The sequence below is a fragment of the Ictidomys tridecemlineatus genome, chromosome 11 (assembly GCF_052094955.1).
Source record: "Ictidomys tridecemlineatus isolate mIctTri1 chromosome 11, mIctTri1.hap1, whole genome shotgun sequence".
Classification (NCBI taxonomy): domain Eukaryota; kingdom Metazoa; phylum Chordata; class Mammalia; order Rodentia; family Sciuridae; genus Ictidomys; species Ictidomys tridecemlineatus.
In genome coordinates, this window is record NC_135487.1 from 132,538,510 (window position 1) to 132,564,150 (window position 25,641).

General features: G+C 56.1%; 2 protein-coding genes across 6 annotated transcripts in view; one reads left to right on the forward strand and one right to left on the reverse strand.

The window, feature by feature from the left end:
• Positions 1-4,072, reverse strand: part of Cd160 (CD160 molecule) — a 28,120-nt gene extending 24,048 nt beyond the window's left edge. Inside the window, exon 1 of one of the 2 annotated variants that reach the window (XM_078027690.1) lies at positions 1,639-4,072. The gene's annotated coding sequence lies outside the window, so the exon portion shown is untranslated. Of the gene's footprint in view, positions 1-73 lie in introns of both variants that reach the window. The other variant, XM_078027689.1, reaches the window with a different exon arrangement.
• Positions 4,073-9,211: 5,139 nt separating this feature from the next.
• The window catches only part of Pdzk1 (PDZ domain containing 1), a 31,959-nt gene continuing 15,529 nt past the window's right edge, over positions 9,212-25,641 (forward strand). Inside the window, exons 1-3 of one of the 4 annotated variants that reach the window (XM_078027682.1) lie at positions 9,212-9,347; positions 9,812-9,889; positions 25,233-25,444. In XM_078027682.1, the coding sequence (XP_077883808.1) occupies positions 25,235-25,444 (210 nt within the window). In that variant the 5' untranslated portion in view covers positions 9,212-9,347; positions 9,812-9,889; positions 25,233-25,234. Of the gene's footprint in view, positions 9,348-9,811; positions 9,962-10,276; positions 10,400-15,898; positions 15,924-25,232; positions 25,445-25,641 lie in introns of those variants that run through there. The other 3 variants (XM_021720844.3, XM_078027683.1, XM_078027681.1) reach the window with 3 other exon arrangements.

Here is a 25,641-nt window from a genome sequence, read left to right on the forward strand (position 1 = left end):
GGCCACTGAGCCCCACCCCAGCCCTATTTTGTCTTTTATTTAGAGACAGACAGGGTCTCACGGAGGTGCTCACGCCTTGCTATTGCCGAGGCTGGCTCTGAACTCCAGATCCTCCTGTCTCAGCCTCCGCAGCTGCTGGGTTACGGCTAAGTTAGACTCGGGTGCTGGACAGGCCGAGAAAATCCATGCCTGGAAATTGCTTCTTTTACCTTAGGGCGAAAGATCTGACTCGGTGATCCGCCATCAGGCAGAACTGGACAGACAGAAGGCGGGAAGGCAGGACGTGCCCCGGACGTAAGGCCAGCTGAAGTGCTTCCCGAGCAGCCCCACACACACCAGGGCAGGAGGCTGAACCCAGAGGTGTCCACCACCGAGGGACATCCCGGGCCTTTTAAAAGGTTTTATTTCTTTTTTACTTTGAGTTGCCCAGGCTGGCCTCACACGTGGCGTCCTCCTGTCTCAGCCTCCCAAGTAGGTGGGCGCCACGGCACCTGGCTTGAGAGCAGGCTCTGGGGAGCAGGAGGAGAGGACTGAGCTGCTCCCTGCCAAAGGGGAGGCCGCCTGAGGGGTCTGCCGTGGGGCTGTGGAGCCGGCAGCCAACGCAGTCCCTGGCCGTGGGGAGAGGACCAGGTGGTCCAGCGGGGGACTTCTGCGGGGCAGCGACTTAGATGCCGTGGTTCTCAAACCCGGGTGTGTGCAGTCCCTAGGAGGCTTGTTAAAGCAGAGCTGGCCTGGCCGGGCTGGGTCAGCGGCAGAGCGCCTGCCTGGCCTGCAGGAGCCACACAAAAATAAAGCAAAGTAAAGGCAGTGTGTCCACCTACACCATCCATCTCTCTCTCTCTCTATCTGGCAGGGCATTCCTAGCCTGGGTGGTGGCACACCACTGTAATCCCAGCTACTCTGGAGGCTGAGACAGGAGGATCCCAGGTTTGAGGCCAGCCTCAGCAACGTACAAGGCCCTGTCTTAAAGTAAAACACATAACCAGGGCTGGAGACTTATCCCAGTGGCAGACCACCCCTGGGTCCAGTCCCCAATACCACAAAAAGGAAAGGAAAAAAGGCCGTTTCTAATGAGTCCCAGGTATGGCTGCTGTGGTCCTTAGTCCTCGCACTGTCCTCTGTCCTCCCTCCTGTGCCCTCTGCTTGAGCCTCTCTAGTGGCCAGCCGCTCACGGGCCTGACATGCCGTGGAACTCCTCCAATGATGTTACAGTTCTTCCTCAGTGAGGAGGGGGACTGGGGGGACTGCAGGTTCCAGAGCAGCCCGAGTCAGGAGGTGAGGCAGCGGGACCTTGCCTCAAAATAAGAACTAACAAAGGGCCGGCGCTCAGGGTGATGCCTCGGCTGGTCCCCGGAGCCACAGAACCACGTCCAGGTTAGGGCAGGCCTCTTCTGCCCGCCACGGACCTCGCAGAACACGCGAGCGGGTGGCTGGGGCGCAGGCAGCAGCTGGCCTCGGGCTCCCCTGCACACTCCTAGGCGTGGCCCGGGACGGTCGCCCAGCTTTTCTGAATGGTCCTCATCTGCAGCGTGTGGACACTGGCGGCGTGGACCAGGATTCGTGTTCAGATTCGGTGAGAGGAAGCGCGGGCCGGGCTTGGCTTGTGGTGGACACTCGGTGACGCTGGCCCATTCCTACCTGGGAGTCTGTGTAATGGCTGAAGGACGTCCTCAACACCCCGCTCCTCTGGTTGTCCCTAGAGTGTGGTTTCCATGTCCCTTCATCCTCGTGACTTCCTCCCACACGGAGTCTTTGTGGAGCTGCCTTGTCCAGCGCGGCTCCGCCGGCCTCTTTCAGCTTCTGTTCACCACAGCAGGGACACCTGCATCTGCCACTAACTCCCCACACCACCCTCACCCCCAGGACCCGAGGTGCCCGCGTCTGCAGGTGGAGAGGTCCCCGAAGACCGTGACCCCCTGCAGGTGGAGAGGTCCCCGAGGACCGTGACCCCCTGCAGGTGGAGAGGTCCCCGAGGACCGTGACCGCAGCAGGAGGCTGGCAGAGGTGAGCGCCTCTGACCCTTGGCCCTGTCAGGTGGAGCCCTCTCCTGGACTGTGGCCGTGGTGAGTGGTCAGCAGTCCCAGCGACTAAGGAACACCTGGCTGGGGGTGACACTAAAGGAGTGGGGTGGGAGGCCCTCGGGCTCCAGTGGCGGTGGGAGGCCAGGCTTCTGTCCTGGGGGGGTGAGCTGCTCCCCTGGCAGGGCCACTCAGGTTCTGGAAGGAGGCCAAGGCCCAGGGCCAGAGGGCACTCACAGCGAAGCTGTGTAAGCGTCTTGGCCCCCACCCCCACGCTGCCACTGCTGGCCTCGAGCCCAAGTCCCTGTCATACAGTCGCACGGAGCCAGGGGTTTTGTCCTGGAGACCCAGTGGTGCTGCCCGCCTGGAGCTGGCAGGCCGGGCCTGGGCGCCAGCCTCGGTCTCAATGCTAGTTCCCACTCTGTACTGACCGGCTCCTCAGGACTTTTGACCTCAAGTTCTCCTTGGACAGCAGGCAGAGAAAACCCATCTGCAGCACTGCAGTGTCCCCGAGAGTCGGCTCCTCCTCCCGGGCCCTAGAGGACACCAGGCTTGGTTGCAGCCAGGCCTCTGGCTCCAGGGAGGCCAGGCCCGTGGGCTGCCGCCTGCTCCCCACCTGACCTCTGCAGGACGGGCTGAGTTCCCCCAGGACAGCCCTGTCCACATGAGCTCCCCCGGCCACATGGCCCACTGCTGTGGAGTCAACAGGGAGACTCCAGGCCACACTGTCTCCTGGACACCAAAGTCACTGTGTGGCCCTGTAGCCCACACCCCTGCCCTGAGAGCCACCCCACAGCTTCCCCCGGGACCCCAGTGCCAGGACCCCCCTCAGGCTCCTGCCAAGCTCCGTCTTTGACGGAAGGAACCGGGGACTGGCCTCTCTGCTGTGTGACAGCCGTGCTTCCTCAGCTCCCACAGGCGCCAGCTCCCGGCGACTGGGGGCGGGGAAGGGAGCCTGGGAACAGACGGTGTTGGTCACACGAGGGGACAGGAAGGCCAGCCGGCGTGGGCAGGGCACGGAGGCTGCAGCTACCTGGGGTGAGCAGGCTCATCCCGACTGCGACTCCGAGTGAGGGCCGCTTTCCCCTGCATCCTGCAGCTCCAGATGTGGGGCAGTCGGCAGGCACGGGGCAGAGCACAGGGGCACGGGCCCCTCTGCCTCTGATGGGGGCCGTATTTTGAGGCAAGGTGGCTTTTTCGGAGGCGGGGCGGTGTTGGGGACTGAACCCGGGCCTTGGGCACGTGAAGCAAGGACTCTACCCACGGAGCCATACCCCCAGCCGAGGGGAGACGACTTAAATCATGGCACAGACTCCATCACACCTGGCACTGGGGTCCCCGTGGGACTGTGGGGACTTTGGTGTCCAGGAGACGGTGTGGCCTGGAGTCTGCTGTGTTCCTGTTCTTTCTGGCTGGCCTCTTGTCCCCCCTGCAGGCTGAGGCCGGGCTGGCTGCATTCCTCAGGTCCCTGGGGCTTGCTCCCTCCCAGCCGGGCCCTGGAGACACTGGCTTTTTAAGACAGAATCCACACTTTCCAAGGGCCACTGCTCATCTCTCTCTCAGAAAGGCCAGTGCGGAGCCTTTAGTCCACCCTCTGAGGGCGTCCTGGCTCTGCGCCTGGGCTCACTTTGGGTGGACACACTGTGCCTCCTGACCCTCAGCTGGGAAAAGGAGGAGAGGGGGACCACCTGAATCCCTTGGTGGCCAGCCTGTAAGTAAGTCACTGGTTCCTAACTACAGGGTCCTCCGGCCTCCCCGGATATCTGGTCGCTATAAAAACTAGAGGATTCTGGGAGCTGGGTACATGGCGACACCCGTGACCCCAGTGACCAACTCAGGAGGGGAAGGCGGGAGGACGGCAAGTTCCAGACCAGACTCACAATGTCGCCAGGCCCAAAGCAACTGCCTCAAAATAAACAGGGCTGAGGAAGTAGCTCAGTGGTGAGGCAGCCTGGGTTCAATCCCCAGGGCCAACAGAATCCCCAGCAAAACCCTAGAAGATTCTGATCACCCTCCGTGGGGAGAGCGCCCATGTGCCGCCGCCCGCCCGCCCGTCTCCCTACACTGCTGTAAAACACTTATCTCAGTCCTGCATCTGGACCCTGGGCTAATAAATTCCTCCCAAGGCTGCTTCTTCGGGGGGTGGAGGAGCCAGGAGCGGGGAGGAGAAAAGGAGACTGTCATAAAACCGACTCTGGACGGAGCAGAAACCACTGGAGCTTAAAATGCCAGATCAGGGAGGTTAATGAGCGACTAAAAAGGAAGGTGATACCGGGACACCAAGTCTGAAGGTGGCCGTCCATCCCGCTGGGCCAGGAAGACGGGTGGCGGGGAGATGGCCCTGGAAGTCAGCTGCAGGGTCAGTCTGGTGGCTCCGCTGTGCACAGGTGTCCACGGCCGAGCCACTTCACCTCTGGGCCTGTGTTTCACAGTAAAAGACAAAACCAACAAACAAGCAGACACCTGAGGTGGCACGACTCAGCTGCAGAAATATCACCCGCTTCCAAAAGTGGGTCAGGGACCTGAGTAGACATCTCTACAGATGACACATAAGTAGCCATAGTGTGTGGAAAGAATGCTCCATGACACTGACCACTAGGAAATGCAAGTCAAAACCACAGCGGAATTTTGACTCACACCCTTTAGGATGGTTAGTATGAAATATATAAATAAAAATAACACGTGAAGTGCCCCTCAGGATGTGGAGAAAGTAGGAGTTTTGTGGGTGGCTGGTGGGAAAGTGCAATGGTGTGACCACAGTGGTAAGACCGTGAGACCCAGCAATTCTACTTCTGGGCATATACCCCGAATAATCCAAAGCAGGGACTTGAACAGATAGGTAGACACCTGTGTTCACACAGTGCTATTCATGGTGACCGCGAAGTGGAGGTGAGCCACTCATGGATGGATGGAGGAGTGAATGTGGTCTCTGCGTACAATGGAACGTGACTCAGCCTGCCAGGGAAAGTCTGATTCACGTTACAACATGGATGAACCTTGAGGGCTAAGAAAAATAAACCAGTAAAAAAGGGACAAATACCGTATCCTCCCACTTATATGAGGTCTCTACCACAGTCACATTCATCGACATAGAAAAAGTAGAAAGGTGGTTGTCAAGAACTGGGAGAGGGGAGGGAAGAATCGGAAGTCAGTGTTTGATGGATAGAGATTCAGTCTGGGAAGAGCAGAGTGTTCTGAAGATGGATGTGGTGCACACAACAACGTGAAAGTTCTTACGGCTCTGCACCGTGCCTCAGAGCAGTTAAAAAGGGCTGGGCTGGGGCTCAGTGGCAGAGCGCTTACCCAACATGTGTGAGGCTCTGGGTTCGATCCTCAGCACCACATATAAATAAATACATAAAGGTCCATCAGCAACTAATAAAAATATTTAAAAAGAGCAGTTAAAAATACATAAATTAGTGGGGAAAGGCAGTTCAATGGCAAATTATATATATATTTATATATACATACATATGTATTTTGGGGGTTGCACCAGGGATTGAACTCAGGGGTGCTTAACCACTGAGCCACACCTCCAGCCCTTTTTTATATTTTATCTAGAGACAGGGTCTCACCGAGTTGTTCAGTACCTTGTTAAGTTGCTGAGGCTGGCTTTGAACTTGTGATCCTCCTGCCTCAGCCTCCTGAGCTGCTGGGATGACAGGTGTGCACCACTGCACCTGGCTGTGTTTCTTTTAACCACAATTTTTAAAAATTGAGGTGGAGAGATCAAGGATTCTGACCAGAGTGCTCAGGTGTGCCCTGAGTAGGTTACTGAGGTGTCAAGTATTGACCCCTTTGACCTTCAAACAGATCAGGCAGGGATGGAGAGCTGACACTCTCGTTAGGTCACTTGCAGCCTTGAAGAGTGTCTTGGGGTTACATTTGTGCACACATATTGTTTGAAATTTCTCACTTATTTACGTCATTGTCATAATTAATGTGCTGCCAGAAACAGGAAGTGTGTCACCACCCAGGCCGGCTCTTCCGGTGAGGCCGATGTCTGGACACAGCTCTTACCGTCTCCACCTGAGACGTGGTGGGAAACCACTGGGGAGCAGGGGAAGTCTTTCTGGGTTTTCTGTTTTCCCAGCCAGTGGCCCAGGACACACTCTGTGAGCAGACCAGGATGCCACCCGTGAGGCTCCCAGAGGTCTGATGTCAACCCAGGTGCCCACGGTTTACTTCCAGCCTGTTTATTTTCATAAGGCTTCTTGGTACAGGCTGTGCCCAGAAAGGAAGACGGCTTATTCTTCCAAAATGGTAATACTGTTATTATGGACCGAGCCTTTCCCAGACCTGGACTCTCTACACGTCATCTCACTTAAATCTCTTGAGCAATTCTCTGAAGAAGTGTTAGCTATGTTTTATAGATGAAAAAATGGGATTTTTGATAGGAAAAGTAACTACCAAGTGATAGAACCATTTCTAACTCCAGATAATCTGCAAACCCTTCCTCCGTAGTTGATGGAAATACTGGGTCAAATAGAACAAGCTTTTTTTTTTTTTTTTTTTTTTTAATAGATAGTTGGACTTTGAAGAAAGGACAGCAGGCTATAAGTTTCAGAAATGAAAGGTGAGAACCAGTGACCATAGGGTCACTTTGGAACAGGAGGTAGACCTAGGAGCTGAGACCCTGCCTAGACGGAGCCTCACAGTTGCTGGTATTATTTGCATGATGCAGAAACGCCAAGGCAAGCACCTAACGTAAGTTGGTCCCGGGCTGTCAGCGCCTGTCTTCACCCTTCGCGGGATATGGATAGTACTGACAAAGCCTAGGAGGATCCAACCAGGCTGACCAGGTTCTCACAGTAAAAAAAGACAGAGTCATTAATGGCAGGGCAGGGAGCTGTTTTGATGCTGATGCTCAGGACCCACATCTGCATGCCCACTACAGAGGCACCCAAATCACCCTGCACCCCTCAGAGGAGGCGTTATCCAAATTCACAAGCTGTTTGGGTTCTCAGAATCTGGGAGTTGGAAGGCACAGAAGAAATTGCTTATTCCACTCTCCCTAGCAATGCAGGACGTCTTTCTGACACCTGACTCAGATCATCATCAACCTGCTTGAGTCCATCCAGGGAAGGAGGGCATGTTCCTTCTATGGATAACAGGAGGCCGAATAATGCCACCTCAGGCTGCGTGCAGTGGCACACACCTGTCATCCCAGTGGCTTGGGAGGCTGAGGAAGGAGGATCACAGGTTTGAAGCCAGCCTCAGCAATTTAGCGAGACTGTGAGCAACCTAGTGACACTGTCTCTAAATAAAAAATAAAAAGGGGCTGGGACATAGCTCAGTTGGTAGAGTGCTGGCCTCGCACACACTAGGCCCTGGGTTCAGTCCCCAGCACACACACACACACACACACACACACACACACACACACACACTAAATAAATAAATAAAATAAAAAGGGCTGGGGATGTGGCTCGGTGGGTAAGCAGCCTTGGTTGAATCCCTGGTACCAAACATCAAATAATCAATAAAATAAAATAAATAATGCCACCTCAGGTGAAGGCTGGGTTCACGGCTGGCTTTATGAGATTCCTGGGCACGGTGACTGAGTCAGACCGTCGTGTCGCAGGTTAGATTAAAGGACATAAGGCCTGCCAGGAACGTGAGTGATGTGTGTCATTTTCCCTCTGGTCAACTCTAGATCCAGGTGATCAATGAAAAGATTACCTCTGGTTTGTATTAATCAGATCAGATCCACGTATCAGGGTACGATTTTTTAAAATCCAAATTAAAGTGAAGGCATATTCTACAGAGAAAAGGTTTTGTCATTTAAAAAAATTGCTCCTTTTGCTGTGTGTGATGGTGCATGCTTGTCATCCTAGTGACCGGAGGCTCAAGAGGAAGATTGCGAGTTCAAGGCTAGCCTCAGCAACTTAGCGAGACCCTCAGCAACTAATAAGACTGTCTCAAAATGAAAAAGGGCTGGAAAAGAGCCCCTGGTTAAGTCCCCAGCATTCACCCCCCCCAAAAAAATCACTTCTTTTTGCATAGTTTAAAAAGTTATATCTATTAATTGAAATAAATAAGATGTTTGACCTCAAATAACTTCTTTTTTTTCTAGAGTTTGTTCTTTTAGCTATACATGACATGGTTGTGTTCTGACATGATACATACGGGGGAATAACTACTCTAATTAGGACCCGCTCTTTCTTTTGCAGTTGTGCGTGATGCTCATACACGGACACAGAGAAGTCATGTCCGTTTATCCTGCTGCCTCTTACTGAGCCTTGAGCCCACGCTGTCTCTGCGTCTCGGGGCCTCTGGCTTCCTGGGTGAGGCTGAGCTCTCTCTCCCACCTGGGCTTGTAGGGAAAGGGTGGTCTGAGAAGCCTCTTGACTGGGGTTGAGTGTAATGAGCTTCACTGCACGTCCTCCAACTTTTTATTTTGATTTTAGAAGTCTCGAAAATAAATTTCAGTGACTTAGGCTCCTTTCTTTAACATTGAGGCATTATTCACATGCAGTATAACTCATCTATTTTAGGTGTATAGTTTGACAATTTTGGTAAGTGCAGACAATTGTGAAGCCACCCCTGTACTGAATAATTCTCTCATCTTAAAAATTTCCTCTTTAGGGGCCGGGTTGTGGCTCAGCAGCAGAGCACTCGCCTAGCACGTACGCAGCCCTGGGTTCCATCCTCAGCACCACATGAAAGTAAACAAACAAAATAAAGATTATTGTGTCTGCTTAAAAGTAGAAAACAGATATTAAAAATAATACAAACGCGCTGGGGATGTGGGTGGTGGTAGAAGGCTCGCCGCCTGTGCCAGGCCCTGGTTCCGCCCCAGGACAATGCACACAAAGTCAGCAGTGAATTCTACACTGAACACCCAGGAAGTGGCAGAGTCAGGATCTGAGCGTTTGACCTCAGGGGCTCGGATCCTCAATTCGCATTTCCCCATCTCCCTGATGCATTGGTAGAGGACATCACCTCAAGGTCACAGATGGCCTGGTGCGAGAAACGGCTCAGATGTTTGTCAGTTTCAAACCATGCGTCCACGGACTCAGGTCATGCTTCTGTAGGGGGCAAAGCCAGGGCCCAGGGAGGACAAGTGCCCGGCCAGCGTGGGTGGAGGCAGCGTGGGGCCATGCAGTTCCCAGTCTGGGGCTCGCCTTGCCTCACTGCCCGGAGCCATCCAGAGCCGAGTCTCCGTGTGGGTGAGGATCCAGGTGCGGTCCTGGCTGGGGCTGGGCTGAGCACAGGGCGGGCCCTCGGCTGCAGAGTGCCTCCACTTCCCGCTGGACTCAACCAAGAGGCTCTAAGCTGCAGGAGGAAGACGTGGTCAGGAGGTTGGGAAATCAGCGCAGGCTTCAGGTGAGAAAGAGAGTGGTGTGGACAGGCCTGTTAGAGGGCAGCCTGGGGAGCCGGCCTGGGCCCTGCGACTGGCCCTGCGACTGGCCCTGCGACGGGGCTCGGGGGAGCAGCGAGTAAGAACTCCCCGGATGGAAGGGTGGGCAGGCTGAGGGGGTCACTGGCACCCTGCCTCCCTCTGGGGCTTGTTCAGGTGACTACTCCCCGGGGGGCCGTATCTAGCAGGCGTTCTGACCCGGGTGGGGGACGGTGACAGAATTGGGGGTAACACGGCCAGGCATCCGAGGCCTCTGCCCGGGGAAGAGAAGGGGGGCGGAGGCCCCTCCTCTAGTCTGCACCTGCGGCAGGTGAGTGGCGCGCTGGGCTCCCGCTCAGGCCAGCCAGCTGGCAGGGGGTGCAGAGGTCGCTTGAACTCACATCCCAGGCCTGTTAAATACATCAGCTTTTAAACTGATCTTTGTTCAAAGTCCAGTGTGCTGAAGACCAGGCTCACAGCAGAGCGCACTCCCGAGGCACAGAGCAGCTCCTCTTCCCTCCAGGGACAGGTAGGAACCGGCTGTGTCCCCCGACTGGGTGCTGCCCCGGGCCGCAGGACCTTCTTCCTTTCCTTTCCCCCTGTAAGTAGCTGGCTGCCCAGAGCAGAGGGGAGGCAGGGAGAAAGGGCACTTCTGTGGGGGCTGGAGCAGGGCGTGGGTTAGGGACGGTCCATGCCGGCCCCTGAGGGGCAGCTTGAGGGGGAGGCTCTGCTGATGGGGAGCTGATCTCCAGTCTCCAGGGTGTTGGGGGTCTGCGCTCAGGAAGCTTCTCTGAGGACCCCGTCCTGGGCAGGGACTTGGCACCTTAGAGAGGACTGTCCTCCAAAGCCACCCTTAGAAGGAGGCCCCTCTGGCTGGGCAGTGCGGACACGCCCTCCCTCTGTCCCTTTAACTAAGTGGAAACAGCCCGAGGACCTACAGACTGGATTCCAGAAGAGACTCTAGGCTCTGCCCTCTGGACTTTGTGCATCTGCGCCTCAGGGAACCCGAAAGCCCTGGGTCACCGTGACCCTCTCCCAGGTGATTCGGATGGGCAGACGCGTGTGGGAACGCTAGCAGCTTGCTTCCTACGTAGAAAAGCTGAACGGCTTAGACGTGGCCTTGATTGAGGTCTGCCAGCTCTGAGGACTCCTGGTCTCTCAGGCTAACACGGCAGAGAAACACGCTCTCCTTAATCTACTAAAATTCCTGCAGTGAGTGCAGAAGTCATCGGCCCTGACTGCCTCGGGCCACGGTGTGCAGTCACCTGGGTGACAGGTTCTTCCCACACAGACGACTCTGGGACTTTGCGCTTGTCAGGGCTAAGTAAATTGCTCTTATCTTGGACTCATCTGTATGTTCTCTGCATCATAAAATAGGAAGGTGGTGACCATGTCTTGCATTCACAGACCACAAGTGCTTCTCGTCCAGGGGAGAGAACACAGTCCTGGGACACATTAAAGAGGGTTTGATGCAGCTGTTTGTAACAGGCCATTAGCCAGGGAGCCCCCTTAATCCATGCGGTGAAGGGAGGCCCGTCGTCTTTCCTCCAGGGCTGAACCCAAACAGAACTGTACATAGGAAGATGTTTGAGGGGATTAAACGCATAAGGGTAAGATGCGTATATTTCAAACATATCATCTCAAAGGCTCTACAGAATGTCAGGAAGAAACAGCCGTGCCGGCAGCGGAACAGCTTACCCCAGTCTTTAATCTCCTGCAGCCTCTATGGCTCACCTACCGCTAGAGTTGAGACTAGATGAGGACTAACGTCTTTGTTTTGGTACTAGGGCAATCCCAGGTTCAATACCCAGGGGCACTCAGCCACTGAGCCACATCCCCAGCCCTTTCTATATTTTATTTAGAGACAGAGTCTCACTAAGTCACTGAGGCTGGCCTTGAACTTGCGATCCTCCTTTGAACCACCACATACAAGGTGGATCTGGCTCTCTGAGTGTGGGTGTGGCTCAGATGCTACTTCCCAGGAAGGCCTTTCTAGACAGCCCCCCTTCCACCCCACCACCGCAGTGTTCAGAATACTGAAGTCATCTTGATCATTTTTGCTTTTTACCTTTGCCAGATGCCAAGCTTCAGGAGAGCAGGGGTTTTGTCCTCTGGTCACTTGGTGCTCTCGTCCCCTAGAGCAGTAGCTGGCCTGACCTGGTGCCCAGGTGTTTGGGTGAGGTGCAGTCAGTGAGGCGCGGCGGGGTCTGATAAGCTGCTTCTCAGGAGGAAGAGGTGAAGCGCTCTGACCCTCTCAGGGCGAGGTGGCCATGTGGAAGTGGACTTCTCTGGTCACACCTGGGGTAACGATTCTCCTTGGTTACCTGGAATTTTGAAGAAGAGTAGCAAAGGCTAGATCTGTTTTCCTCAAGCCCTTCAACTCCTCCCCTCGGCCCTTCACGAAGGGTTGCCCAGATGTCCCTGATCTCTGTCCGGGTGTAAGGGCAAGTGGTAAGAGGTGGGCATTGGAGACCGAAGCCGCATTCCAGGTGCCATGCCTCTCTCTCCCTGTCCAAGCCTCTGTCTCCTCATCGGTGAAACGAGCAGGTAGGATCTAGTCCCTACTGTTAGGGTTAAGTGGGAGAATCACACCGAGCCCCCCAGGCTGAGGGCCACTGTTAGCACTGATAACAGACAGTTTAGATGCACATGACCCAGAGAATGCCGGAGCCCTGGTTGTGGCCAGGAGTCTCGATAGGCAGGGAAGATGACCTCTTGAACGCCTGCTGCCACCTGCTGAGGTCCGCTCTTGGTCTGAAACAGCCACCAGCTTCTGAGGTGGGTGGCACTCTTCGCCTGGTGCCACCAGGGGAACCAAACTCCACGGCAGAAGTGCCCGTGGCCTGTTCTCCAGCCGTATCGAGGACGTTCTTGGTGGTGGGGAATACGCCGTGGAGTCTGTTGTCAGGGAACTGGGGGACACACACCGGGAATCCCGAAGTTCCTCTGTGATGACGGGATGGATTCCAAGTTGCTTCGCAGTGACCTGACCTACTTCTTCCCTTCAATGTGCAAACGCTCAGTCTCCTGAGCCACTCCTGGTGCCATTCAATCTGCCAGGGATGAATTTCTTGTCCCAGTCAAACAACTTTTGTCCCCTTGACACCTCTGGCCCCTCGCAGCTGGAAAGTGGGGTGGAGGTGGAAGAAACCCGCCCCCGCAGCCACGTGAGACCAACTTGACTTTTCCGAGTCCTTTTTTCCTTCTAAGATGGCCCATTCAGATTAGATCAGAGCTCTTCAGACGTGTGTAGGCTGGCTGCTGGAGCCCGTAGGCGCTCCACAAACGTGTTGTTCAATCTTTATTTCCTAACTCTTCCCACTGGTCTCTGGGCCCTTGAAGGCCGGCCAGTTTATAGTGTGTGTTGACCTCGACACCTGCCCGGCTGTAGGTTCTCAAGGTAGCTTGCTGAACGTATGAAAGATGCTTGATATTCAAAGGATGAGTAATACCTCAGGGCTGTGGTAGTCATGCCAGGGTTTGGTTACAACCTAAATTTGAACTGTGCTTTGAAAATAGTCTTGAACTCATTCCCTTGGAAAAAAGTGTTTACTGAGCAGTCAGAAGTGGGGAAGGTGTTCTAGGCAGAGCAGGTAGCCTGAGCCGAGCAAGGGTGGGCCGGTGGGGCTGCTCAAGCCTACCACAGTTGGTGCCTGCCGGGGAGCAGAGAAAGGTGAGCGGGGCTGGGCTACGCTCAGTCTCAGGCCTGAGCAAGGAGTCTGGGCTTTTTTTTTTTCCAGTCCAAGGATTGAACCAGGGGCACTAACCACTGCGCCCCATCTCCAGACCTTTTTATTTTTGGAGACACAGTCTAAGTTATCTAGGGCCTCACTCAATTGCAGAGGCTGGCTTTGAACTTGAGATCCTCCTGCCTCGGCCTCCTGAGTTGCTGAAATTACAGGCGTGCACCACCGCGTCCGGCTGGACTTTCATCTCTTGAATGGTGTTTTAGAGACTGCCATGGTGAGAGCAAGGTTAGGAAGTTTGTCTTCAGTCAGTGACTGCGGGGACTTGAGTCGGAAGAGCTCCTCTGAAAATAGCGAGGGGTAAAAGTGCAAGTTCAAAGTGCGTTAGAGCAAGATGCTGACCTGGGGGAGACCTTGTCCAGCCGAGCCTCAGAACAGCGGGACTGTCTCAGGGACCAGTCCTGCCAGCAGCTTAAGGGTGTCCTCTCTGTGGCCACCTCTGCTTCCCGCAATGTCGACTCCATCTCTTCTCCCGACTCTCAAACCTGAGGTCAGCAGTTAGGGGTGAAAGGCCTTCAACTCCCAGAGTCCTCCACACAGGACAAGGTCCTGCTCAGAGGGGCTGGGGTCGGAGGGGTACTTGATATCAGCAGACCGAGCGGACTTTGAGTTCAGCAAGTCCTGTTATTTATCATAAAAGAGAAATAAGAACCATCCACGGACTCCGTGATCAGTCTTCTCTAGATGATTTTGAATGGAATGCACTTGATCTTCCACATTTGAAATCTCTCCCTGGTTAAACCCAAACAGTGACCATCACAGTGGGGAGGTACAGTCAGCAAACAGCATATTTTAGGAACTTGCTCATCTTATAATTTCCAATATCAATCATTTCAAGTAAATAACAATGTGTCTGAATTTCCACAGCTGTTGCTTTTTTTGAAAAATATTTATTCTTAAGCTTTAGGTGGATACAATATCTTTATTTTACATTTATGTGGTGCTGAGGATCGAACCCGGTGCCTTGTGCATGCCAGGCGAGTGTCCACCACTGTGGCCTTTTAAAAGAGGAATCCAGATGGACTTCTGTATTATCTGCATCAAAACTAGAGGGTTTGCTCTAGGAAAAAGTGGTCTTGAAGAAAGTGAAATCAGATTGCCTCTTTTTCCCGGCACTGACAGTCGAACCCAGGGGTGCTTAACCACTGAGCCACCTCGCCGCCACCAGCTGAGAGGGGTTTTAATTTTGAGACAGGGTCTCACTAAGTCACTTAGGGTCTCCATAAGTTGCTGAGGCTGGCCTTGAACTTACGATCCCCTGTCTCAGTCTCCCGAGTCACTGAGATCACAGTTGTGTGCCACCACGCTGGGATGGATCGCCTTTTTTTTTTTTACTATTATCATTATTTTTTAGTTGTCAATGGACTTCATTTTATTTATTTATGAGTGGTGCTGAGAACCGAACCCGGGGCCTCACACCTGCTGGGCAAGCGCTCTACCCCTGAGCCCAGCCCAGCCCCGGGATGCCCTTTAGTGCTGGGGACGTTGCTGCGGGTAGAGCCCTGGCCCGGCAGGAGGTGGCCGAGGCCCTTCTCCAGCACCAGCACAGAAATCGCCTTTTGTCTCTGAGGCAAGGGCCTCAGACTTCGGTCAGTGTCAGCTGAGATGTCGTTAGAAACCAGAGCCCTCCCGGGGCTCCGAGGGAGGAGGGCCTGGCCGAGGCGGGAGCCTGTGCCAGGGGATGCCCACGGGCGTTCTCGCCTGCTGCGTGGTGGGACTCGCGTCACCCGAGTCTCCAGCTCTGTTTCCAGCGCGTTGGGTGACTCTCTTGGTGGACAGATGCGCACACATGCGGAGGGACAGCATTCCTCACGAGTGCACCCTGTGCAGACGCGGTGGCGGGCTTCCTGAGGGGCCAGGTGTTTCACAGACGGGCTCAGAGCTCGGTGGGAGGCGCAGATGTCGGGGTGAGCCTCATGCTCCCCTGAAGCAGGCGGAGTTCACTCGGGGGTTCACCCCAGGTCACGTCATCAGAGGCCCCTCCCGGGCACAGGGACCAGGGTCAGACATCGTCACCCGACCGCTGGCTCTCCACAGCCCAGGAAGCCTTTCCTGGCTCCCAGCGGTAGACCAGGGCCTGGCGGGGAGAGACGGCTGGTCCCACTGCACAGTGGATGCTGACCACTGAGGTGATGAGATGCTGGCGTCCGGGACCCTCGTGGATCACTGTTTATGGAATGATCCGCTGCATCGCCCCTGCGCTCGCCGGCCTGATTGTGACCGTGGCACCTGGCCCTTCCTGATGGCCCCTCCTGGTTTTTCCGCCTCCGAGCAGAGTGCCTGTTGTCTTGTCCCCCGGATCCTTTTGGGAATTCAGCTGGTGAGTGAAGCCATTCCCGAGATGCTCCCTGGCAACCGGGGCCGGTCCTGGGCCCGAGGTCTGGATCTCAGGTCAAGCGTGACTCTGGCCCCTGGTCACTGCTCGGAGAGCTGGCCGGCTTCAGGTCGGGTCTCTCTGGCCACTTGGTTTTGACTTCCGTTGAAGCTCCTGGGCACTCCTATCTTACAGGCCTTGGTCCACCACGTTGGCTCCCGTGCGACTCCAAGTCCGGCTAGGTCTGAGCTCCCCGACGTTTAACAGTAACAAGGGCCTTGCAGAGAGGGTCTGAAGTGAGCAGGTGGAGAAGCTCCGCCCTGAGAATCCAGGTGCTGCCATATTCTCAATGCCACCATCTCTCCAGCTTCAACACAGAACCGGGAACCCTGCTCAAGTGTTCCACAGGAAAGGGGAGCCCCAGTGCCCAAGGGCTCCCAGCCGGGGACGGGACAGAGAAGATGACTTGCATGGCGTGGGCTCCTATGCTCCAGATACTGAACGTAAATGCTTTTCCTATTCTATCTTGAGTAACATTCAACGTCTCCATATGTGGTCTCTATGCTAGGTGGGCTTCAATCTTCAGCTCCCAATTAAAGAACTTGCCTGCTGGGCGCAGTGGCACACGCCTGTGATCCCAGCCGCTCAGGAGGCTGAGGCAGGAGGATCTCGAGTTCAAAGCCAGCCTCATCAACAGCGAGGCCCTAAGTCACTCAGTGAGACCTTGTCTCTAAATGCAGTACAAAATAGGGCTGAGGACGTGGCTCAGTGGTCAAGTGCCCCTGAGTTCAATCCTCGATACAAAGAAAAAAAGAAAAAGAAAAAATAAAGAAAGAATTTGTCGGTGATCTCCCAGCCAGCGAGGAGGGAAACTGGGATTGAAAACTAGACTTGGCTTTGAAACCCTGGTCCACAATGTGGTTTTTGGTCCTTGGTTCTATTTTTGTGGTGGGGTCCGTTCATCAATTTACACATTAGAGTTCGGGCTGTAGCTCAGTGGTACCGTGCTAGGCCCTGGGTTCGATCCCCAGAACTGGAACAAGAGTTCTATATGTTGAATCATCTTTGCACCCTGGGATGAAAGCGACTTGATGGCGCTGCGTGATCTTTTTATGATCTTTCATTTTATTCAGTTTCTCTGACTCCTTGTAGTGAAAGAGTGCTGTGGCATCAGAAATCCTTTTTCCACTGGTTACAGATCGCCAGTCCAGAGGTTCAGTTCCGTTTGAGTTTACATGGAGTTACTTAGAAGTTTGAAATAGTCATTGGTTTTTAAAAATGGGGACATTTTACATAAATAACAACTTTCAGATTCAGTGGATGCCGTGGCTCACGCCTGTGATCCCAGCAGCTTGGGAGGCTGAGGCAGGAGGATGGCAAGTTCAAAGTCAGCCTCAGCAACTTATTTGAGGCCCTAAGCAACTCTGTGAGACCCTGTTTCTCAGTGAACTATAAAAAGGGCTGGGGTGTGGCTCAGTGGTTAAGCCCCTGAGTTCAATCCCCGGGTTAAAAAAAAAAAATCCAGATTCTCCTGAGAAGTTGGAAGGTCCGGCACCCCAGCCTCTTGTCTCCTCGCGGCAGCAGCCTGTTGGCGCTGAGTCCAGTCGATCTGAGTCCGCTCCTGGCCACGTTCACTGGTCTATCTGACAAAGGGTATTTGGTGTGACACTTCTATTCCATGTTCTCCAAGTTGCCTGTTCGCCACTTTTCCAAGTGCTTTCAGGAGAGACTGAAACTGAAATAAGCACCTTAATTTCTTCTGCCCCGTCCCCTCTCTGTCCTCTTTACCAAGGCCGATGCTTCCTCGGCTCTGCACCTCAGCCCTTCCTGCACCCAGGCTGACAGTCGGGTTTCTCTTAGTGCTGGAGAGGTGACCCAGCCCTGCTCTGCCACCGAGCCCCAGCCCCAGCTGTTTTTATTTTGAGTCAGGGTCTCACTAACTTGTTTAGAGCCTCCCTTCATGGCTGAGGCTGGCTTTGAACTCGTGATCCTCCTGCCTTGGCCTCCTGAGCTGCTGGGATTACAGGATGTGCCACCGAGCCTGGCACAGGCTGACCCTTCTAATGTTAAAAATAAGCCAGGTGTGGTGGCACACGATTGTGATTCCAGCTGAGGCAGGAGGGTTTTAAATCTGAGGCCAGCCTCAGAAACGTAGTAAGACTCTGTCTCAGAATAAAAAGGTCTGGGGATTGAGCTCAGTGGTAGAACACCTAGGTTCAGTCACAAACACCAATAAATAAATAGCATCCATCACTCCACTTTCCCTTCAAACAGCTATCCCAGCTCTGGTTCACCTGTTCCACGACGTATCAGAAACAGTCACCTTGGCAGTTTAGTATCTATTTGCTTCTTTTTTGGTGGGGGTTACTGAGGATTGAACTGGGGTGCACTCGACCACTGAGCCACATCCCAGCCCCGTTTTATATTTTATTTAGAGACAGGGTCTCACTGTTGCTGAGGCTGGCTTTGAACTTGGGATCCTCCTGCCTCAGCCTCCCGAGCCACTGGGATCACACCACTGGGCCCGACTGGTGCCCCATTTTAATAGAATCACTTTTCTGCCACTCACCAGTCCATGACCTGGGTTTCCTGCGACCCTCCCCTTTCCAGCACCCGGGCGGAGTGGGCCCACTCAGAAGGTCCTAGGGCTGCTGCTACTGCACAGCAGAGGTGTTTTGAACAGCGACTGTCCTCTGGAAGTCCTGGAGGCTGGGGCTCAAGGTCAGCAGGGTGGGCTCCTCTGAGGACTCCGTCCTCCACCCGCAGGGGCCACCTTCTTGCAGTGTCCTTGGTCTTTGCTCTGAAAGGTGCTTCCCTGAGATCTCTTCCCCTGTTGGCCAGGGTCTCACCCTTAGGGATCTTAAGCCCACTGAGGTCCCTGCAGCTGAGAGTCACACTGGACAGTTGGGGGCACAGTTCAGTCCATACTGGTGAGTGGAGTCCGGGCTGGACGGCAGGAAAGCATCGAAGTGGGTTAGTAGAAAACACGGAGCTGACGACAGGTTCAGGGAGAGTCATAAAAGAGGTGGCTGCAGAGGTAGACCTTTGCCACCTGTGTCTGACGGGACCAGAGCACAGCTGGGTTCACACTGAGCTGTGGCCTCAAAGGACTTGGCTGTCACGTGACACTGTGAGGCAGAGCCCTTCCTGGCAGGGAGACCACAACCAAGACGCTACCGCTGGCGCCAACAGGGCCGTGGGAGCGCAGCAGCTGTGGGCTCTGCACCGACCGGGTGCGGCAGGCTGCCCCTGGACACTAGACCCGGCCAGTGGAGTAGCGTGGGCATCTGTGTGGCTGCTGTTCTTCCCTCGCCCCTTCATGGCCAGACCTCAGGGGCAGGATGAAGAGTTCAGCCCTGTGCCTCTGTGGCCTCCATTCTGCCCTCGCAGCTTCTAGGCGGTCAGGCCTCTCACCAGGTGTGAGGATCATGGCCACAGCCTCTCTCCTACCTGGCCCTCCTCCAGGGGCCTTTGGTCCACTCATGCCACCCGCCATTCCTGGAACCCAACTCCTGCTCTGGCGCTACTTAAAAGCTCTGAGTGACCCGCTGACACCACACTGAGCCAGCCCCCTTGGATGGGGATCAGGCCCTTCCTGGTCCTCCCAGGTCCCTTCTGCTGGCCAGCCTCCCGCCCGCGTGGGTGCCAGCTCTACCTAGATCAGGTCCCTGCCCCACCCGGGCCTCGCCTCCTCCGCCTGCTAGTTGCAGGGAGGAAGACGTTGGCAGGGGGCGAGGACCGAAGTGGAGCTGGCGCTCAGCACTGTGACTCGGGCCCCAGGATGAGATTTTAGGGCCGGCTGAGAGGTGGGACCTCCCCCCGATCCACAGGTAAAACGTCCTTCTCTGTTGATGCTGTTCCCCTGGCTCAGAGCTGGGACTTGGAAGAAAGGCACAAGGCGCCGGCCTTGGGTTGCCGTGTGTGCCCATTGGCTGGGACACTCCCTGGGGACAGGGCTGGCTCTTGAGGACTCTACGGGAGGCAGGACCCAGGGTCTCTCCTGGCCGGGCTGTTTCCTGGGTGACCTGTGAGGGGTTGTCGTGAGACTGAGGGAAGAGGAGGAGCCAGGGGAGGGCGGTGTCTTTGCTCCTGGTGAAGTTTCAGGCCTGGAGATCTGGGTGGAGCTTGTGTTTGGAAAATGCTTGGTGTTCTTGTCAGCCTCCCCTGGCCTTGAGGCTTTGGGATATTTTTCCAGGAAATCGTAGTTTTGATAAGCCAAGTGGCCTGGAGACCCCTCCATCCTTCCTCTGCCGCCTCTGTGGGCGAGGTGTGGGAGTTCCTGCTCGTCCTGTGGTGGTGTTGGCTTTAAACTTTTATTTGTTTGTTTCAGTACTGGGTAGTGCACCAGGGACACGTCACCACTGCGTTACGTCCTCAGCTCTTTACTCTGTGTTTGGAGACCTTGCTAAGTTGCTGCGGCTGGCTCTGAACTTGCCATGGGATTGCAGGCGTGGCCCAGCATGCCGGCTCCCTGGTGACTTTTAAAGGCCAGGTCCACGTGGAGCAGCCTTTCTGACGTGCAGGCTGAAGGGCGGGAGGGCTCCCCACAAGCCCTGCTCACTGCGTCTTGTTTCCCTGCAGCTGCACTGAGGAAATGGGCCCCTGGCCCACCAGCTGAGGGGAACAGGAGACCCGGAACCCTTCTGTTTGTACCTCAGTCAGCAGCCACAGCCCCTGAGGCTAGTGCTCGGCGTGACCCCAGCTCTGGGCGGGAAGTAGGGGTGGGTTGACTGACGGTGAGGGACGGATGGCTGAGAAGGCCCGGCTTGCCCTGGGCTTGGAAGGCGCTCTCTGGACCCCACCAGCTGTTTACTTCCCGTGGGGACAGCCCAGTGGCTTTGATTCTTTCCATGCTGACGATCCTCGGAGGTCCCCACCTGCAAGCTCGGGGACATCACCTCACTTTCCTGGCTTCTAAATGTGCCTATTTTTTCTGCTTGACCGTGGCACGTTATTTTCCTGGTGACATGATTTGTTTTGGAAGAGAGTGGGATGTCTAGGAGGACTGCCATGATTAATAATTAAGATTGCTAGAAAAAACGTCTCTGGCTCTCGCCGGACTTCCTGTCTGCCCTCAGAGCTCTGTCCTGGTCCCCACAGATGACAACCTTCCTGCCAGGTATCGACTTTCCCCTGGAGCTCAGAGGGGTCAGCGCTGTCATTCCAGTGTTCTGTTTTGGCTGTTTAACTGGAGGTGGAGCCTGAGGAAGGTTCACTGGACTGACATGACCTCACGACATCCGTGGGTCTGCTCTGGCCATCGTCTGTCAGGGCCTGCCCAGGACCTCGGCAGGAAGCCGTGATGGAGGGGAGAGAGGGAATGGGCTCCGACATACAAGGCCCTTCCTGGCAGGCCTGTGAGCCAGAGCCCAGGCACCTGACCGCGGGCAGCACACAGAGCGGCCCAGGCGCTGATGCTGGGTCTGACTCTGGCGCTCAGCCCTGGGGCTCCCGGCGAGTCTGTCCTGGGAGCAGGGGCTGCTGGCTTTGATGGTGGCTTCAGCTGCAGACAGAGAGCACGCCCCTCAGCGCCTGAGGCCGCGCGACCGTGGGAGCAGGTGCGAGCTGTCTGTCTGGCTGCTGGAAATCTTGGACCAACCCAACAAGCAAAAGGCAACTTGAGATTTTGCCAAGAAAGAGCGATTTGTGTCTCCTTGTGAATGTCTGGCTTTGGGGTCTCCAGGGGGACATGGGAAAACCTTGTCCCCAAACACAGGACCAGTCCTGCTGGTGCGGAAGTCCCACTTTCTACCCTCCGCCACAAGGAAAGAGCCAGGGCCGGTGGCTGAACTGCCAGGGCAGGGCTTTCGCGGTGAGCGCTGTGGCAGAGCCAGGGGGCCCAGTGGCCTTTACTCTGGTCCTAGGGACGGCTGGGAGTCTGTGGTGTTGGGGGCAGCCCTCCGTTCCCTGGAGGTCCGCAGGCCCTGGGTGTGAAAGCTGGCGGGCTCTGGGCGTGAGCCTGGGCTGGACGGGCACGAGGCCTGCAGGCTGGCCGGCGGCACAGGTGGAAGAGCAGAGGCGGGACTGGACCCGAGAGCGGGGCCAGCACTGAGCAGACAGGCTGGGATGCCTGGGCCTTTGCCCAGGTCCGGCGAGACCACTGTAGAGCGCCTTCACCCTCCTCGCTGGATGCCGGGGAGCTGCTTATTTTCCGACCTCTTCCTCATGGGCTGCTGTGGACGTGTGAGAAGGCCGCGTCATGGCAGTGGGAGGCCTGCTGCCCAGGTGGCCCTGCTGCTCTGTGGGCACAAGGTCAGAGACGGCCATCTCGGACTCCCTGGCATGGCTCAGGGAGCCCGGAGCCCTCTGTGGCCGCTTCCCTGCTCTGTCCTCTCCATCCCCTGTGTGGCCATCTAGTCCCACCTAGGAAGGGACAGTCGGGATACTCTGGGCTCCTGTCTGAGTCCTAGGCAGGGAGCCGTGGGGGACAGGGGGCTTGGCCTGCAGGCGGACTCCAGAGTCCGCTGGGCCCTCTGCTCGGCCCTGGAGCCCTCTATCAGCCTCCTGCTGTTCGGCCCCCAGGAAGGCCTTGGGGGGTGGCCAGAATCTCGGCCCTGGTCCCCGCGACAATCCAGTGACGAGGACACGGTTCTGAGAAAAAGGAAAAAGAAGCAGAGGAGAAATAGAGGGCCCCTGTCCCCAGGCTGGGACTCTGCCGACCAGGAGCAGGGCTTTAGACTCCACGTGTCCTCCGCAGGAGGTGTGACCCCATAACCTGGGAGGGCCATCCTGAGATCGTCTGGCACCTTCCCAAAGTCTGGGTCACTTTGTTCCTGTGGTGGCTGTGTGCCCAGGGACACATGGCTGTGCCCAGGATGGGGAAGGAGGGGACCTGCTCCCCTGGACTATGGAGGGCGGGGAGGAAGGGGCAGAGAGAGGGGAGGAGAAAGAAACGGCCATTTAAAAATGAGTGGGAGAGCAGCCTGGGCGGGATCCCAGCATAAAGTGACCAGGGTTAGAGGCCACGGAGAGAGGGCCACGGAGAGAGGGCCACGGAGAGAGGGCCACGGAGAGAGGGCCACGAAGAGAGGGCCACGGTGATAGGGCCACGGTTAGGGGAGCACTGTTAGAGGGGCAGGGTTAGAGGGGCAGGGTTAGAGGGGCAGTGTTAGAGGGGCAGGGTTAGAGGGGCAGGGTTAGAGGGGCAGGGTTAGAGGGGCAGGGTTAGAGGGGCAGGGTTAGAGGGCAGGGTTAGAGGGCAGTGTTAGAGGGCAGGGTTAGAGGGGCAGGGTTAGAGGGCAGGGTTAGAGGGCAGGGTTAGAGGGGCAGGGTTAGAGGGGCAGGGTTAGAGGGCAGGGTTAGAGGGCAGGGTTAGAGGGCAGGGTTAGAGGGCAGGGTTAGAGGGCAGTGTTAGAGGGGCAGGGTTAGAGGGCAGGGTTAGAGGGCAGTGTTAGAGGGCAGGGTTAGAGGGGCAGGGTTAGAGGGCAGGGTTAGAGGGCAGGGTTAGAGGGCAGTGTTAGAGGGGCAGGGTTAGAGGGGCAGGGTTAGAGGGCAGGGTTAGAGGGCAGTGTTAGAGGGCAGGGTTAGAGGGGCAGGGTTAGAGGGCAGGGTTAGAGGGCAGGGTTAGAGGGCAGGGTTAGAGGGGCAGGGTTAGAGGGGCAGGGTTAGAGGGCAGGGTTAGAGGGGCAGGGTTAGAGGGCAGGGTTAGAGGGGCAGGGTTAGGGGAGCACTGTTAGAGGGGCAGTGTTAGAGGGGCAGTGTTAGAGGGCAGGGTTAGAGGGCAGGGTTAGAGGGGCAGGGTTAGAGGGGCAGGGTTAGAGGGCAGGGTTAGGGGAGCACTGTTAGAGGGGCAGTGTTAGAGGGGCAGTGTTAGAGGGCAGGGTTAGAGGGCAGGGTTAGAGGGGCAGGGTTAGAGGGGCAGGGTTAGAGGGGCAGGGTTAGAGGGGCAGTGTTAGAGGGGCAGTGTTAGAGGGCAGGGTTAGAGGGCAGGGTTAGGGGGGCAGTGTTAGAGGGGCAGGGTTAGAGGGCAGGGTTAGAGGGCAGGGTTAGAGGGCAGGGTTAGAGGGCAGGGTTAGAGGGCAGGGTTAGAGGGGCAGGGTTAGGGGGGCAGGGTTAGAGGGCCACGGTTAGGGGAGCACTGTTAGAGGGGCAGGGTTAGAGGGGTAGAGTTAGAGGGCAGGGTTAGAGGGCAGTGTTAGAGGGGCAGGGTTAGAGGGGCAGGGTTAGAGGGGCACTTTTTGAGGAGCACTGGCAGGAAGCATCGGTGGGTAAGAGCCCCGGTAGTTCTTCCCACTTGTCCTGACCACTCCTCCGCCCCACCTACCTTTCTTTTGAGGAAACAGTAAAAAGTTTTATTTTTGCTATCAAGGGAGAGTCGTGAGGCTGTGGCTCTGCCCATCGTAGGAACACAGGGTGGAAAAGGCCATTGAAGACTAGGTATCAGGGCTTCTTATCTGGGCTTGTCGTCCACTTGCTGTATGGGGAGACCAATTTCGCAGACCTCCTGGGCCACGCCTAGGTGCAAACTGCTTCATTCCCGTGGAGGTGTGTGCTCAGGACTGATGCCTATGTCCAGGAAGGGACAAGCCACCCTGAATTCATGCCCCCACCGCATGTTGGCCGGGAGAGGGAGAAAAACATGTTTCAAAATCAGCCCCAGTGGGGTTGCTGGGCCTCAGGCAGAGCTTTCCTAGCTCATGAGAGGCCGTGGGTCGATCCTCAGCACCACATAGACACAAACAAAATAAAGGCTGGTGTCCATCGACATCTACAAAAGTTGAAAATTCAGGCCAGAGCAGGAAGGGCTGCGCTCAGAGCATGAGGCCGACACTGTGTCACTGTCTCCCACAGAGAATGTCTTGTTTTTTTTTGGTATTGGGGATTGAACTCGGGGGCCCACGACCACTGAGCCACATCCCCTGCCCTGTTTTGTGTTTGATTAGAGACGGTCTCCCTGAGTTGCTTAGTGCCTCACTGTTGCTGAGGCTGGCTTTGAACTCACGATCCTCCTGCCTCATCCTCCGCGTGGCTGGGATGATAGACGTGGGACACGGTGCGCAGCTCTATTGATTTTTAACTTTCATTTTTATGAAAAAATGGGGAATGACCTCCAAGCTGCTCCCAGCTGAGAGGGCCTGGCCCCTCTCAGGGCTCCGGTCCTGGTCCTGCAATGGCAAGAGGGGGACAGGACAGATGGGAGGAGGAGCCACCTCAGGAGGGAGAACCTGATCTGGCCACGGGGCCTCTGTCGCCTTCCTGCCGAGGGACTGTCACCCTGGGGCCTGTCCCACTGTCTCGGCTGTGGGGCCACCACATGGCCATTGTCTGCGGTCCTCTCAAGGACTCCCGCCGTCCTTCCCCTTCGTGGAAGAGCCATTCTCCCGGAAGCTGCTCTTCATTCCTCCCGCCGTTCCCAGACCCTCTGCTGTCCCCCCGTGGCTCTAATCTCCCTCTGGGTGAGTGTCCACCGTGTAGGAATGTGCTCAGGTCCTCCCCGTCTCGTCCAGGGGTCTGTCCTTATCACCTGACCCCTGATGGGCTCCCACACATCTGGATGGATGTGGCTGGTCTGCTCTTGGGAAATCTGCGTCAGGTACTGGACGTGGTTTCTTTAGGTGAGGGGGCAAGAAGGGGTCTGGTTGGGCTGATGAAAGGGAACCCTCTGTGTCCGGTCCCCAGTGACCCGGTCTGAGACTCCAGAGGAAAGTGCTGCTTGGAGAAATAGCAAGTCCTGGTGGTGACGTCCTGGACACCCAGTGTGGCCGCGCGGGGACGTGGAGAACAGGGGTGGAGAAGAGAAGCCTGGGATTGGAGAACAAGGTTCTGATCCAGTTCAACTCTCTTTGCCCGTTTGTTTTTTTTTTTCACCACAGAAATGGCCTCCGCCTTCAACCCCCGGGAATGCCGTCTGTCCAAAGAAGAAGGGCAAAGCTACGGCTTCTTCCTGCGGATCGAGAAGGACACGGACGGCCACCTGGTCCGCGTGGTTGAGAAGGGTAGCCCAGCAGAGAAGGCCGGTCTCCTGGACGGAGACAGAGTTCTTAGGATCAATGGCACCTTTGTGGACAAGAAGGAGCATGTGCAGGTGGGTGAGGCGGGGTCTCAGGGTCTCTCCAGCCGCCACAGCTCTGCGGGCTGTGATTCGGGCCAGCAGGACTTGGTTCTTCCCCGGCAGCCGCTGGCAAGGAGGTGTCAGTGATGTTGGCCCCAAGTCCCCTAGTAACCCACACTGTGCCCAGTGGGCATTCCTCCCTGGGAAGCGGGCCCGAGAGGAGCTGTCTG